We start from the raw sequence: 1,243 nt of genomic DNA on the forward strand, positions 1-1,243 counted from the left end.
GCGCCGGCGCCGGCGGGGCGCGCGGGGCATACTCACCTTCTTCCAAACTTTCCCGGGATTTATCTCGGAAACTTTCGGAGCGAGGCGGAGGCCGTCTTTCCGCCTTCCCGGAGGGGTGAGATGGGGAGGGCGAGGGGCAAACGCCACGGAGAGGGGGGAGAAAGGGGAGAAAAGAGCCAGTGGGATGGGGGGAGAAAAACAGGGTTACAAGTTTTTGCAATGGTGGCACCGCGCGCACACGCCGCCCGGCCGGCCCCGCGGCGCCCCGCCGCCGCCCCCAGCCCCGATTTCTCCCCTGGAAGCCACATTTGCCAAGCCCAGGAAATAGAGGAAAAACCCCACCAGCCCGAGGGGCTTTTCTTACCTCGGAATCGGAGGAGCTGTTTTGATTCGTTTCTGATTCATTGACTAGAGACGATTTGACATCAGCTAAATCCCTCTCTGCCGAGGAGTTTTCGGAGCTCTTCTCCTCCTGCTCGCCCTCGTCTTTGAAGGAAATCAGTTCGTCGTTGGCGCCTAGGTCATCTCCTCCACCGCCGTTCAGCTGCGGCATTTTTTTTCACCCACCAGCAGCAATTTTGGAAGAAAAATGAAGGAGGAAGAAAAGCAAAAAAAAAAAAAAATACCCCCCAAAAGTTTTGCCCCCCCAAAAAAAAAGATATTGCAAGAAAAAGACGAGTCCAAGGTGAACTTTTTTTTTCTGCTTTGGGGTCTTTTTCTCCTGGGGAGGGGAAAGAGGGAGGAGGGGAGGGGAAGGGGGGGGAGATCTTCTGCACGCGTGAGTTTGGGTTTCTTTTTTTCTCTCGTTCCCAAGGATCCGATCAATGTGCAAAAAAATAATAAATAAAAAAGGGGGGTAAAAAAAAAAACACACCAACAACAACAAGAAGTCAGATATAAAGAGCAAAGGGGGGGGAAGCCGAAGATACAGGAGGAGCTCGTGCCGCTCGGATTTGAGTGAGTTGAAGTTAGACTGAGAGCTTTTCAGTTCAAAGGCGGCGCTGATTGACAGATAGAAAAAGGGGGATCGAAATCCGGAGGAACGGAGTAGTCTGGGAGCGGAGATTATTGACAGGGCGAGAGGAACACACTCGCTTAATGAGATGCCGGGGGCGGGGCCGCCCCGGTGACGTGTGCATAAATAAACAGCCGCGGTGGGCGGGGCGGGGGCGGCTAACAATGATCCTTTCGGGCGCCGGGAACGGGAGGAGGGAGAGGAGGAGGAGGAGGAGGGGAGGGGCGG

General features: G+C 54.9%; 1 protein-coding gene across 1 annotated transcript in view; it reads right to left on the bottom strand.

The window, feature by feature from the left end:
- The window catches only part of LOC105853499 (transcription factor 7-like 2), a 1,786-nt gene extending 1,161 nt beyond the window's left edge, over nucleotides 1-625 (bottom strand). The window contains exons 1-2 of the mRNA XM_012723459.1: nucleotides 365-625; nucleotides 37-103 (exon numbers count right to left, since the gene is read on the bottom strand). Coding sequence (XP_012578913.1) covers nucleotides 37-103; nucleotides 365-553 — 256 coding nt within the window. The 5' untranslated portion in view covers nucleotides 554-625. The remainder of the gene's footprint in view (nucleotides 1-36; nucleotides 104-364) is intronic.
- Between the last annotated feature and the right edge of the window lie 618 nt (nucleotides 626-1,243).

This window comes from Condylura cristata, unplaced genomic scaffold (genome assembly GCF_000260355.1).
Source record: "Condylura cristata isolate star-nosed mole 26May11 unplaced genomic scaffold, ConCri1.0 scaffold00011, whole genome shotgun sequence".
Classification (NCBI taxonomy): Eukaryota; Metazoa; Chordata; class Mammalia; order Eulipotyphla; family Talpidae; genus Condylura; species Condylura cristata.